This window comes from Myotis nattereri, assembly GCF_964212035.1.
Source record: "Myotis nattereri genome assembly, chromosome: 3".
Classification (NCBI taxonomy): Eukaryota; Metazoa; Chordata; class Mammalia; order Chiroptera; family Vespertilionidae; genus Myotis; species Myotis nattereri.
The window spans coordinates 125,023,158-125,036,994 of record NC_138077.1 but is presented as its reverse complement, the minus strand read 5'-3'; the positions used below and the strand labels follow the sequence as shown (position 1 = coordinate 125,036,994).

At 38.6% G+C, this 13,837-nt stretch overlaps 1 protein-coding gene across 2 annotated transcripts in view; it reads left to right on the top strand.

The window, feature by feature from the left end:
- The window catches only part of LYRM4 (LYR motif containing 4), a 132,105-nt gene that overhangs the window by 29,891 nt on the left and 88,377 nt on the right, over window positions 1-13,837 (top strand). For both annotated transcript variants that reach the window (XM_081086228.1, XM_081086227.1), the window contains one exon: window positions 1,850-1,970. In XM_081086228.1, coding sequence (XP_080942354.1) covers window positions 1,850-1,970 — 121 coding nt within the window. The remainder of the gene's footprint in view (window positions 1-1,849; window positions 1,971-13,837) is intronic.

The following is a 13,837-nucleotide window of genomic DNA, read 5'->3' as shown; positions in this document are numbered from 1 at the left end:
TGTCAGATATTTACATTACGATTCATAACCGTAGCAACATTACAGTTATGAAGTAGCAACGAAAATAATTTTATGGTTGGGTCACATCATGAGGAACTGTATTTAAAGGGCCAGAAGGTTGAGAACCACAGGATTAAGGTGAAAGTCTTTGGCAGTGGCTTATATCCTAAAAATGCAAGTTCCTAAACTGCATTCTTTTCTGCTTTATGGTTCTTAATGTTGCAAGATTTTGGTTTATTCTTGCTTTTAAATGCAAATAGACCTGATATGTGAATTATTAATTAAAAGTTTCTTTTTAACTTAGAAAAGTTTATCTAAATCAAATTAGTCCTCTTTAAAACAAGGTTCCCCAGTAAATTGTATCCATCTCAACATCCCAGCTTTCAAGGAAATTATATTTCTCTTCTCTCATTTTTTTGCCTCTATTTCCATTCTTCTGTTTCTAATCTGGAGTCAGGCGTGAGACGTGCTACCGTTGCGCCACGAGGTCCTCATTCTTCTGTTTCTAAATGTTACTAATAGTTTCCCATGGTTTCTTTTTTTTTTTTTTTAATATATTTGTATTGATTTCAGAGAGGAAGGGAGAGGGAGAGATAAAAAACATGGATGATGAGAGAGAATCATTGTTCTGCTGCCTCCTGCATGCCCCATACTGGGTATCGAGCCTGCAAATGTGCCCCGATGAGGAACTCCTGGTTCAGAGGTCGAAGCTGGGCTTCACATGGATTCTTTAGCTGGTGTTCAAAGTTAAGGGCAATCTGAGATGCTACAAAAACTACAGAAAATTGTGTCTGATATGTTTGACATGGGCTGCTTCTCCTTAGCCTTTTCTTTAATCTGGTACAGATGCGTGGGCCTGAGGGTAAAGGCCATGACCCTCTGAGTGTGAGAATATATCAGGTTAAGGACTCTTGACTCAGCAGCAATAGCTAATTATCCAGGCCCATCTACCCTCTATGCACACACTCTGGTATGACAGTGATGCGAGGAGAGGCAGATACTAATTGCAGTAAGGAATAGCAAGAGGGAAGAGGAACAGTTTTCACTTATTGAGTCTTTTTCTTGTACCAGGTTCTCTTTCAGATTCAGATACTCATTATAAAACTTACTCTCTCCTCCCCTAGCACCTCTTTGAGGTAGGCAGGATTGTACCTGTCTTACAGATAGAAAACATGGGTTATGTTAAGAAGGTTGGTCAGTTTCACACAAACAGGGAGCTAGAGCAAGAATTTAAACCTAAGCCTGTCTGATTTGAAAGCCTTGTTCTTGAACTGCTATCCCATATTGCATGTGATTTATATGGGGGGAGGAGAGTGTTAGGCGTGTGGATGTATGTGCATATGTGTTTAATTTGCAATCTGTACTGAGGTAAGATCCTGATGTAGATGTTAAGTTACACAAGAGGAAGAAATAGCCAAAACATGGGACAAGATTATAGAGCTTCCCCGAATCTGACTTAGATCACTGCCTTGGTGTATTCATATGTGGTGCACTATTTCCCCTCGTAGTTCTTGCTTTGTCTCGGTACGTTAAAGGTTCAATTACCCATGTAAATGGAGAGTAGCCACATGTGAATAACTCTATAAAGAATCAGCAATCTAAGGAGCATTTCAGTAGCAGTTTGCCATTTATATGTGACTTGTTTGGGGTAGATTTATATCCCTAAATATGTTTGCTTAGTCATCCCAGAATTGTAATGGATGGGCCTGTCCCCAGAGCAAGCAATGAAGTGAATTATCCATAGGAGAATATCAGACAGTTCATCCCTAAGGAAGAGCTTTTAAATTTATTTAAAAACATAGCTTCAGAGATACTGATACCTTTTCTCCCCCACCCCAAATTTATTTAGAACTTATGCTATCAGGAAGATAAGAGATGCCTTCAGAGAAAATAAGAATATGAAAGATCCTGTAGAAATTCAGGCTCTAGTGAATAAAGCCAAGAGAGACCTGGAAATGATTCGTCGACAGGTAAGAAAGTTCAATGATGTACTATTTTTCATTAAGAGTTTAAAGCTTTGACACATCCCCTTGAATGCATGTCACTATTTTTGGTATTTATGATTTACACAGAATCGTGAGACTGTTCCTTTTACTCATATAAACATAGAAAGATGACCTATTATATTATTGAATTCAAGGAGAACATAAAGGAAAATATCAACTTTCCAGAGTTTCCAGGGAATTCATTCTTTGGGAAGCTAAGTTCTCACATTTAACTAAAGGTTGATGCTTTAAGTATGGGAAACTTCCAAAAACTGTTCTCTTTGTAAGATATATTACACATTTGTATATGGACATATGTCAAAGAATATAAATGTATTCTACTTTTCTTAGTATTTTAAAATCATAGTTCAAGATAAGATTGTCTTGAAGACATGGTCATTGGTGAGGAAATGAATTTTGTTGCCACATGGAAGGTGTATCTGCAGGTGGAAATGGTGTGAATAGCTGCTTTGGGATTGACCCCATAAAGGACCCTGGAAGGTGCTTTTGTTTTCATCTTGTAGAAGTGCCAGGGATCACCTTGATTTGTGCTTGCCTTTCTCTTTCTCTTGAGGTAGAGTGGAGCAGTTGCTACAACATGGTCTCTGGGTAGTGCGATATATCCATCCTTCTGCAAAATTCATTGGAAAGCTAAAGACTAAAGTAGCTTACTATCAGTTGGCTTTCTCACTCTCTAAAAAAACATATACTTTTCACTATTTTCCTTGAATTTAGCAGTAATCACACCATAAGCTTCATTTCTGCTTCTATTTGTTTTATTCTCTTACTTGCAGTAAATTTGTTTATAAAGTGTGGAAGGGAAGCCCCTTGACATTTTGCTAATTTCTGTTTGTGTTTTGGAAAGAACTTCTTTAGCATCATGAGGAGATGCCAGCTTGACTAACATTATATCATACCATAATATATTAACATATCTTCGTCATGCTTGCCTCTAAACAGAATTCAAAAAAAAAAAAGCAGTATTAAAAACTGTAGTTTTCATTTTATATCAAAACTAGAGGCCCAGTACACGAATTTGCATACCAGTGGAGTCCCTTGGCCTGGCCTGCAGGATTGGGTTGAAACCGGCTCTCCAACATCCCCCAAGGGGTCCTGGATTGTGAGAGGGCGCAGGCCAGGCCGAGGGACCCCACTGGTGCATGGGGGCTGCAGAGGGATGCAAGAGGTTGGCCAGCTGGGGAGGGCTCCAAGACATGTCCTGCCCATCTCTCTCAGTCCCGATCACCCGGACCCCAGCAGCAAGCTAAGCTACCGGTCGGAGCATTTGCCCCTTGGTAGTCTGTGCACGTCATAGCAACTGGTCAACCAGTCGACTTTCTGCCCCCTGGTGGTCAGTGCATGTCATAGCGAGGGGTTGAGCAGCCTTAGCATATCATTAGCATACTACACTTTGATTGGTTGAATGGACAACCAGACACTTAGCTTGTTAGGCTTTTATTATATAGGATTGGAAGTCTTGTTCTATTGCCTATATAATGAAACAGTCTGTTCCAGAATACCATTTCAGGTTCTGGTGACCCTCCTTGAGTTCTGTAGTTATCCCTCCTTGAGTTCTGTAGTTATTTAGCAATAGAATAACTTTGCCACATTCAGACAAGCCTAGGAAATTATCTTTGACTAAGGTAAATGGGTGCAAAAAATAAGACTTGTGGTGGAAAATAACTCGTATGCTTAGGATAGTTTACAAAGAAACTGATCTGCACATTTGCATATACTTTGAAAGTAGCAGATTAATGAGTCGCATTTTGAGAACTAGAACAGTGGCACTACTCAGGCATCAGTGGTTGAAATTTGTGGAACCTTTAACATTGGAACTTGTCCTTCTTTTGCATAAACTCAGAAAGATTTACCTCTTTGGCACTTTCCTATGTAAAAGTTGGCAAGCATCACCAAAACAGGCTGGTTTCCTCTCCTAGTGTAACTTTGCTCAGAGTAGAAAATGCTTAGAAAAGGTTACCTGTAAGTAATCTGTTCCACGATTTCAGCTGTGTCTTCATTTTGAAATGCTAAAACTACCCTCTAAAAAAAGAAGAAGAAAAAAAAGACTAGATTGGCTGTCATCAGACATCCCCAGTGAATCCACTTAAAGGCCCAGTGCCCAACCCAGGACTGCCAGTGCCCAGAGCTTCCATAGTAACTAGTACATCAGCTAGTAACTAGGTGATTGATCATGTGATCCCTAAAGGCCCTGCTCAGAGAGGCCCTGACAAGTGAAAGCATTCTCATTCAATCAGAGAACTAGTTAGCCAATTATAGGTCAACAACTGGGAGATTTCTGTTCACTTCCCTTTCACATCAAGACTGTTCCTGAATTCAAGAATAACATTTACCATAGTTGGCTTATGAGCTGTAGTGGACTCCTTGAGCCACCTCACTCTAAGCTGATAAACTTGACCTTGGCGAAAAGGCCTAAAATAAAGTAGCATCTGTATTTCCTTCTCACTGGCCAATATAATAACCTTCTAACTTGCTCCAATTGCCCTTGTCCTGAAATGTTCTATTCTTTGCACACTGCCAGAATGATCTTTATAAGGAAAATCAGAGCAGGTTTCACACAGGTCACAATGCTCCAGGGGCTTTGTTGCACTCTGACAATGAAATATGATGTCCTTATGAAGTCCTCAAAGGCCCTCCATTGCTCTTGTCTCCCTTGCACTATGTACCTTCTTCATATCCCTTGTGTATCTCCAGCTTGTTCCCATCTCAGAACTTTTGCACCTACTGCCTGGACTAGTTTCTCCCCTTTTCGATTCCCCTTTTCCCTCAGACTTTTGCTCAGACTTCACTTATCACAGAATCTAAAATAGCCTCCTTCCCTCTGTCACTCTATCACCTTACCCTGCTTTAGTTTTCATTACAGCACTTATCGAACCAAAAGTAACATTACTGTTGTCTGTTTTCTCCTTTCCTGTGAAGACAGGGATCTCACCTGTCATGGTCACTGCTACCTGGTATGTAAGAGCATGGGCTCTGGAGCCAGCCTGACTGTGTTCAAGTCCTTATTCAACCTACTGTGACTTTGAACCAGATATCTAACCTCTCGGTGCCTTGTGTAAAGTACAGATAACAACAGGCCCAACTTCATGGGTTATAGTGAGGATCAAATAAGTTAACATATGTGAAACCCTTAGAAGGATGCTAGCACATAGTAAATACTATTGTTATCCAGAGTATCTAGAATAGCCCCCCATAAAGTTGGTTCTTACTATTTATTTGTGGACTAAAAGAATATATGAAGAGTTTGGCCCCTGAGATCATACAGTGCAGTCAAGGAGTCTGCCACCAAATTGTGGTATCTTGCTGGCTGCCCCAAACCTCTCTTCAGAGAGAATGAACCTTGAAAGGAAAGCAGAAATCTAATAAGGATCTTGAGACATTACCCTCATGAGCTGTACTATCTTTATATCAAGTCCCTCTTTCACTTGAGTACTTGGGCCCAGAGACCATCAGGATGCACATCAACCTCAGCATCACTTTTCCACAGATGAGAAAGCTTACTGCCACCTTTCAAGCTGTATTGACATTAGGGCTTCAGGAAAGCATTTTAATCTTTCTTTTTTCTATTACTTAAGACATTATTGCTTTTCAACTGCTATTTAATTTTCTTTGAAAGAAGATGTTCTGCTTAGAGATAGGTGCTAGTACTGGTGATGTGTCATCTACTGGAAAGGTTGGGACCAAGAGAAGTTTTTGGAATTCATGATGGTCAAAACATAGGGTGGGGCAAAAGTAGAAGCACCCAATTTATCCTCACTGTACAATTACATACTTCAGCAACAATATATTTTTCCATCCAAATACTTAAGTGACAGATAAGGCTAATTCCAGTTCTAAATTTCTGTAGTTCAATATCTGTCCCCTTCTTCTTCACTTGCAGAAACTTACTGATACACTTTAGAGTAATTTACTCTATGCTCAGCTTTCCTTGACCATTTTTCACCAAGATCTTAACTCTGTAGTTTAGGCTACATGTGAGGAAAGTTGTAGCCAGCTATGGACAGGGTGAGGTGAAAGTAGGTTTACGGTTGTTCATAGGAAAAATAAAACAATCTATAATAATAAAAGCGTAATATGCTAATTAGACCGGACATCCTTCCGAATGACCTTCCGGATGAAGCTGGGGCTTCGAGGGAAGCCCGGGTCCCCGGTTCCTGCCAGTAGCTGGAGGGAAGCTGGTGCCAGCAGCCAGGGGAAGGCCTACTCTTGCACGAATTTCATCCATTGGGCCTCTAGTAATTAATAATAACCCAGAAATAAACTCTGTATTTCACATACTCTACTGTAAACCTACTTTTTCAGTCTGTTCAATATATAGTTCCTCTGCAGCTATAAAAAGACTTCTTTTTACAAGAATTTAAACTAATTGTCTCCCTCTCTGCTTTTTCTAGAAATTCCAGTAAATCTTCCAGTCTGGGGCAATAATATGCCCACCCATAGGTGGCATTCTTTTAGAAGAAATGCCTCTTGGTTGAAGATTTCCCATTAAATTTACTTGATTCCTCCAAGGTTGACATACACAAAACAAGATTCCATTTCCTTTCTAGACAAAGCCTTGCTCACCTCTGCATTTTTCATATCTCATAATAGGTCTTGTGCATATTTCCATGTTCAGAAGAGCTCAAGAGGAAGGCACTGGTAATGCTAATCATAGGAAGTTTTTGCACGAGTTTTATTTGGAAATTGTTATTATCCTCCCGTCTAGTTTGCTACAGCTGCTCACTCTTGAATTCCTTGAGCTGTTTTTGTTTCTGAAGCATCTAAAGTGAAAGTAGATAGTAACAACTCTGCAGCAGGAAGTACACGGACCTCAGCCCTGATAGTAATCTGTTGTGTGATACTGGGCAAGTTGTTTATTTGCCTTATTTACCACATCTATAAAGAGATGATTTCATTGATGAAGGTGGTGGTGGTGATGTCAGTGTTCATTGTGCCCTCTCTGTGTGCTGACACTATGTGCTAAGCACTTTGAATATGTTGTCTCAGTTTCTCCTAACAGTAGCCTTCTAAGACCATACCAGTATCCTTGGGTTAGAAGAGGAAAGTCAGACTTGGCATGTTGTACTAGTTTTCCTGAAGACACACACTCAGAAGAATGGTGAGCCCACATCTATTCTTATATTTTTGCCAGTTCTTAGAATAGGGATCAGACTACAAGTGGCCTTATTTTGGCAGAAGGTAAATGAGACTTTGGATGTGAGAGAAGACAAGATTTGTACTTCTTTTTCTAATTGCTCATTTAGAACTCTTATTAAAAGCTAACAGCTTACTGTCTGTAGTCTTATGAATAGTTTATCCCAGGGGCTGATCTTATTTATCATTTCTGAAAAACACTTTCACTCTCTCAGCCTTCAAAAGAAAAAGTACAAAAACCACAGTCGGAAAATGTTAAAGGTCAGCCACCTTATTTAAGAAGTGTTTGCTCAGAATTTCCCCACAGATCTGAAGGTTGCAGCTCCAATTGTGCTATTCTTGACAAGCTATCACTGAAGTGCCCTTCAGTGGAAACCTTTTGATGCCTTACTGCTTGGCTCATCCTTTCAAGCAATCAAAGTTAATTCAAGTCATGCTTATGCTGAAGATCTTCTCCCAAGATGACAAAGGAACAATGTCACATCTTCTAAGAAGGGTAATAGAAGGGGCATACCCTGTTCATGTTAATTTGTGTTTTCTGTACCACATCCTCTGAGGCACAGGGAGATACTGACACTCCCCCCAAGTCCAGTGTGTATATGAGAACATGTACTCATTTTCTGAGCATTTAATATCTGTAGTTGGATTTTTTTCAAATTTGATGGGTTTCATTTGTATGTGTGTGTGTATATAAATATATATACACACATATATAAAGGATAGTTTTATTTGTGCCTTTTGAAAGATTTCTCCTAATTATACCTGTATCATCCTAAAAAAAACAACTTGTTTTATTCAAAGACATAATAATAGTTGGTAAGGGAAGAGGTTTTGAGCAAGATACACTAAATTTAAATTCTAACACAAGGATGATAGCTTCCTTAGTCATGATATTTAATCTCTCTTAAAACATTATCGTTTAATTTTTCTACTAAAGACAAAGAAATACCATTCTTAATGTTAGTTTTGTACTTGCTATGTTTTGGAAATACCAAAGCCAAATGGTATGTCAGAAATTTCAATTCTTCTTCTACCTGATAATCAAGGCTGTCATTTTATGGATTGGTCAGTGATAAATAAGCAAAAAAACCCTAAATATTCTCTAAGATGTACCATTGTAATAATCTTAGTTTTATTTAATAATGCTAGTACATAAATCAGTATTTTAAATATTTTCCTTTTTTTCAAACATTTCCACTTCATAGAATACTTTTCTTCTCCCTACCCATCTCACCTCCTTAATGTAGTGAAAAAAGACTTACCCCAAGTCACATGGATTCCTCTTCAAAGTCTATCACAAATTAGTGATTGCACCATCAAAAATTCCCTGACCTTTTAGGCCTCATCTATAAAAAGTACACAATTGGGTGCATTAATTCCAAGATCTCTAATAGCACAAGAATTTTTTTTAGCAACCTGCTGTACTTAACAAACCTAAATGCCTTGTTGAAATTGGACTGGGGGTTTCAACAGGTTATTCCCGAATTTTACTAGTAAGTTAGTGTATTCCAGAATTGCCTGCGCGAAGGTAGATTTGCCATCAGAGCCCAATAAATAATCACTGAATGCTGTCTGGCCTAGGAGCAGCAGAGGTGGGCTCTGCTCCCGACCGCCTCCTTGGCAGCTGGCAAGCAGTCCTCATAAGCAGACCTCCTCCTGTAGGTAAGGGAAGGTCATGCCATGGCTCTCTAAGATCCCTTGCATGCCTGACATTTTCTGATTCTGAAAATGATCATTAGGTTACAGAACATACCTGTGAAGGAATTAAGAACTATAAGGGTGAATTATGTCACTGACCTTCTCTATTTACTAAATTGACTTTAAAAAGAAAGCTTGATTTCCCAGATCTCACAGATAACATGTTTTGATAAGCGTGGGAGAGTAACTAGGTTACATAATGCTGAGTTATGTAATGTTTATTCTTCATAGTCAGCCTCAGCAAGGGAACCAATTCGAGAAAATACTTTGGCGATACTTCATAAAGCTTTTAACACTCAGTGATGACAGGAATGTTACATGGGTCAAGGTGAGGAACAGCAGTTGCCCTTTCGTACAGGTGACAGGTTGTAGATAACTTATTGACAAATGAGGTTTTCTTCACTAAGACTCAACAAACCTAGAAAGAGTGGGATGGGGAAGGGGAGACTGTAAAAAGAGAAAAAAATTAATTTTTCTCTAGCTTTGAACTGGATTCTGTCTTAACAGTGCCAAACTTAGTGTTTTGCTTTTTTTCATAACTCTATTATTATTTAAAGTTTGCAGCTAGCTTTGCAGCTGTATTTTTCATAATATTAAAGTATTTTTCTAATTGGAAATTTTTTTTAAAAACTGAGCTCATTTTCTCCTACAAGACATTGACCACTCTCTTCTTCTCTAGGCAGTTTAGCGAACCATTAGGAACAAGCTTATTCCTGTCTGTTTCTGTACCGTGCGGAGCCTGTCGCATGGACATCATACTTTATGTCCTGCCTTCGCAGCATTTCTGTTGCTTCGTGAATGGAAGCACCTGAGTCTCACTTAAGCTGGATTGCAGGATCCTTGAGGGCTGGGCCTTCTGTGGCCACTGGACCAGCACAGCACCTATACCCCACCCCTGAGGGAAGGCTTTCAATGCCCTTCCTCCCCCTTTCTTGCCTGCTAAAATCTTGTTGCCTTCTGGGCCACCAAACAATAAAATGTAACTATAGATTTATTACATGGCTTTGCAATGATGTATTAGTAAGTTATCTCTGCCCCTAACGCTCTCACCTTCCAGAGAACCAGGGTTTCTTGTTCACCATGGTATTTCCAGTGCCTCAGAGATGTAGTAAACACTGCATTAATGCTTAATAAAGGCAAGGTGGTTTGGTAGGAAGACACAGAAGGAAACACTGGTTCTAGCCAATGCTCTATGTCTGACTCATGGTATGATCTCCAGTGAGTCGTGTTTGGTTTGGTTTTGTTTTTGTTTTTTTGGTCTTTTTATTAAAAATATGTTTTTATTGATTTCAGAGAGAGGAAAGGAGAGGGAGAGAAAGATAGAAACATCAGTGATGAGAGAGAATCATTAATTGGCTGCCTTCTGCATTCCCCAGCCTGGGGATCTAGCCTACAACCCGGGCATGTGACTGGGAATCGAACTGTGACCTTCTGGTTCATAGGTTAACGCTCAATCAATGACCCACACTGGCTGGGCCAGTGAGTCGTTTTTTAAAGAACTTTAAATTTTATTTTTCAAATACAGTTTACATGCAACATTAGTTTCAGGTGTACAGCATAGTGGTTAGACAATCACATACATTACAAAGTGGTCCCCTCTATATTTCAAGTACTTACCTGGCAATATACATAGTTATTACAATATTATTGACTTATTCCCTATGCTTTAATTTACATCCCTGTGACCTATATTTTTTCTAAAAGAATGTACTTTTTTAAAGATATGTTTTTATTGATTTGAGAGAGAGAAAAAGGGAGATAAAAGGAGAGAGAAAGAAAAACATTGATGAGAGATTCATTAGTCGGCTGCCTCCTGAACACCCCCTACTGGGGATCAAGTCCACAACCCAGGTATGTGTTCTAACTGGGAACCAACCAGTGACCTCTTGGTGCATGGGACAATCCTCAACCAATTGAGCCACACCAGCCAGGGCCCTGTGGCTATTTTGTGACTACCAATTTATAGTTCTTAATCCCTTCAACTTTGTCACCCAATCCCTCAACCCCTCTCCCCTCCGGCAACCATCAGTCTGTTCTCTGTATCTGTGGGTTTGTTTCTATTTTATTCATTTATTTTGCTCTTTAGATTCCACATATAAGTGAAATCAATATGCTACTTATCTTTCTTTATCTGAATTATTTCACTTAGTATAATACCCTTAGGTCCATCCATGCTATCAAAAATGGTAATCTTTTCATTCTTATTTATGGCCAAGTTATACTCCATTGTATATACGTACCCCCTCTTCTTTATCCATTCATCTATTGATGGACACTTAGGTAGCTATCATATCTTGGCTATTGTAAATAATGCTACAGTGAACATAGGGGTGCATATATTTTTTTCAAATTAGTGTTTTGGGTTTTTTCAGATAGATATCCAGAAATGGAATTGCTGGGTCATAGGAAGTTCCATTTTTAACTTTTTGAGAACCTCATTCCAGTTTTCATCATGGTTGCTCCAGACTGAATTCCCAACAATAGTGCAGGAAGGTTCCCTTTACTCCACATTCACACCAACACTTGTTTGTTAATGTATTGATGATACCAGTTCTGACAGGTGTGAGGTGATATCTCATTGTAGTTTTAATTTGCAACCCTGATGATTAGTGACATTAACCTTCTTTTTCTATATCTATTGGCTATCTGTTTGTCCTCTTTGGAGAAGTGTCTATTCAGGTCCTCTGCCCATTTTTAAATTTGTTTGTTCTTTGAGTGTTTTATCCATTCTTCATAGATTTGTATGTTAATCCCTTATGGGATGTATCAGTGGCACATAGCTTCTTACATTCAGTAGGTTGTCTTTTTGTTTTGTTGATGGTTTCCTTTTCTATGCTAAAAGCCTTTTAGTTTGATGTAGTCACATTTGTTTATTTTTTTCTTTGTTTTCTTTCTCTGAGGAAATATATCAGAAAAAAAAACATATAGCTAAGGGAAATGTCAAAGATTTTACTGCCTGTATTTTCTTCTAGCAGTTTTATGATTTGGAGTCTTACATTTAAGTCTTTCTTCTATGTGATGTAAGAAAGTCTAGTTTCATTCAATATTCCCAACACCATTTGTTGAATAGACTGTCTGTACCTCATTTTATGTTCTTTGTCAATATATTAATTGAACATATGCTTATGGGTTTATTTTTGGCCTCTCTAGTCTGTTTCATTGATCTATGTATTTGTTTTTATGCCAGTACCATGTTGTTTTGGTTAGTTTGATATCAGGTAGCATGATACCTCCAACTTTGTTTCTCTTTCTTAAGATTGCTGTGGCTATCAGGGTCTTTGTGTTTCCATGTACATTTTTGGAGTATTTGTTCTAGCTCTATGAAAAATGCCATTGGTATTTTCATAGGAATTGTGTTGACTCTATAGATTGCTTTTGGTAGTATGGATATTTTAATGATTTTATTTTTTTATTTTACTGTAAGCACAATGTAAGTTTATTTCTCTTTTTTTCCTTAAGATTTATTTTATTTTATGTATATTTATTTTTTAAAATAAATCTTTATTGTTGAAAGTATTACATATGTCCCTTTTTCCCCCCATTTCCCTCCCTATTCCTCCTTCCACCCAAGCCTTCATCACCCTACCATCTGTGTCCATGGCTTATGTACATACGTTCATTGGTTGATCTCCCCTTCTTCACCCTCCCCTGCATTCCCCCCGAGGTTTGACAGTCTGATCTATGTCTCCATGTCTCTGGGTCTATTTTTGTTCATTAGTTTATATTGTTCATTAGATTCCACATATGAGTGAGATCACGTGATATTTATCTTTCTCTGACTGGCTTTCTACTTCCATCCATGCTGTTGCAAATGGTAAAAATTCCTTCTTTTTTACAGCTGTGTAGTATTCCATTGTATAAATTTACCACAGCTTTCAAATCCATTCATCTGCTGATGGGCACTTGGGCTGTTTCCAAATCTTAGCTATTGTAAATTGCACTGCTATGAATATAGGGGTGCATATATTCTTTCTGATGGGTATTTCTGAATTTTTGGGATATATTCCTAGAAGTGGAAACACTGGATCAAATGGGAGTTCCATTATAAATTTTTGAGGAAACTCCAAACTGTTTCCACAGAGGATGCACCAGTCTGCATTCCCACCAGCAGTGTATGATGGTTCCCTTTTCTCCACATGCTCTCCAACATTTGTCCTTTGTTGATTTTTTTGATAGCCATTCTCACAGGTGTGAGGTGGTATTGCATTGTTGTTTTGATTTGCATCACTCGGATGATTAGTGACTTTGAGCTTTTTTCATATGTCTCTTGATCTTTTATATGTCCATTTTGGAGAAGTATCTATTTAGGTCCTTTGCCCATTTTTTAATTGGGTTGTTTGTCTTCCTTTTGTTAAGTTGTATGAGTTCCCTTTAAATTTTGGAAGTTAATCCCTTATCAGATGTATCATTGGCAAAAAACAGCAATCCTAACTGACTCACTAGATCAGATGGAACTAATTGACATCTTCAGAACATTTCCACCTGAGGTTCTGGTAACCAGGGCCAAAGCTACAGAATATATGTTCTTCTCAAGTGTACATGGGACATTTTCTTTTTTAAAAAAAATATATTTTATTGATTTTTTACAGAGAGGAAGGGAGAGGGATAGACAGTTAGAATCAATCAGCTGCCTCCTGCTCACCCCCTACTGGGGATGTGCCCGCAACCAGGGTACATGCCCTTGACTGGAATCAAACCAGAGACCCTTAAGTCTGCAGGCCGACGCTCTATCCACTGAGCCAAACCAGTCAGGGTGGCATGGGACATTTTCAAACATAGACCACATGTTAGGACATAGGCTAAGTCTCTACAAATTCAAGAAGATTGAAATCATATCAAGCATCTTCTCAGATCACAATGGCATGAAATTAGAAATCAGCGACAATAAAAACAATCATAAACAATCAAACATATGGAGGCTAAATAGCATGCTGTTAAACAATGAATGGGTTACCAAAGAGATCAAAGAAGAAATAAAAAGCATCCTGGAAACAAATGACAAT